Below are 313 nucleotides of genomic sequence, written 5' to 3'. Positions count from 1 at the left end.
GACAGGAAAGGAGTGGGGAGCTGAGGGGAGAGGACCCGGGCTGGGGACAGCCTGCCTGCAAGGGGTGGGCTTGGGGGTGGCGCCCACACTGGTGGATAAGGTCTGGATGGTTCTTGTCTTCTTTTCCCAGATGGGGTCTGGACAGTCTTTTAACAGCCAGTTCTTGCAGCACGGTGGTCCCCGAGGGCCCAGCGTGCCCAGCAGCATGAACCCAGCCAGCGTGGGAGGGCTGATGGGCCCCTCCAGCATGAGCTCCATGGGCATGAACTCCACCCGGGCAGTGGGCATGGCGCCCCTCTATGCAGGGCAGCGC

The 313-nt window shown here is 64.5% G+C and overlaps 1 protein-coding gene across 1 annotated transcript in view; it reads left to right on the top strand.

Annotated features, from left to right (window-relative positions):
* Window positions 1-313, top strand: part of ZMIZ2 (zinc finger, MIZ-type containing 2) — a 10,198-nt gene that overhangs the window by 1,587 nt on the left and 8,298 nt on the right. The window contains exon 5 of the mRNA XM_010829038.1: window positions 58-305. Coding sequence (XP_010827340.1) covers window positions 58-305 — 248 coding nt within the window. The remainder of the gene's footprint in view (window positions 1-57; window positions 306-313) is intronic.

This window comes from Bison bison, unplaced genomic scaffold (assembly GCF_000754665.1).
Source record: "Bison bison bison isolate TAMUID 2011002044 unplaced genomic scaffold, Bison_UMD1.0 scf7180017864499, whole genome shotgun sequence".
Lineage (NCBI taxonomy): Eukaryota > Metazoa > Chordata > Mammalia > Artiodactyla > Bovidae > Bison > Bison bison.
Note: the sequence above shows the minus strand (reverse complement) of the source record. Positions and strands in the feature narration are given on the sequence as shown.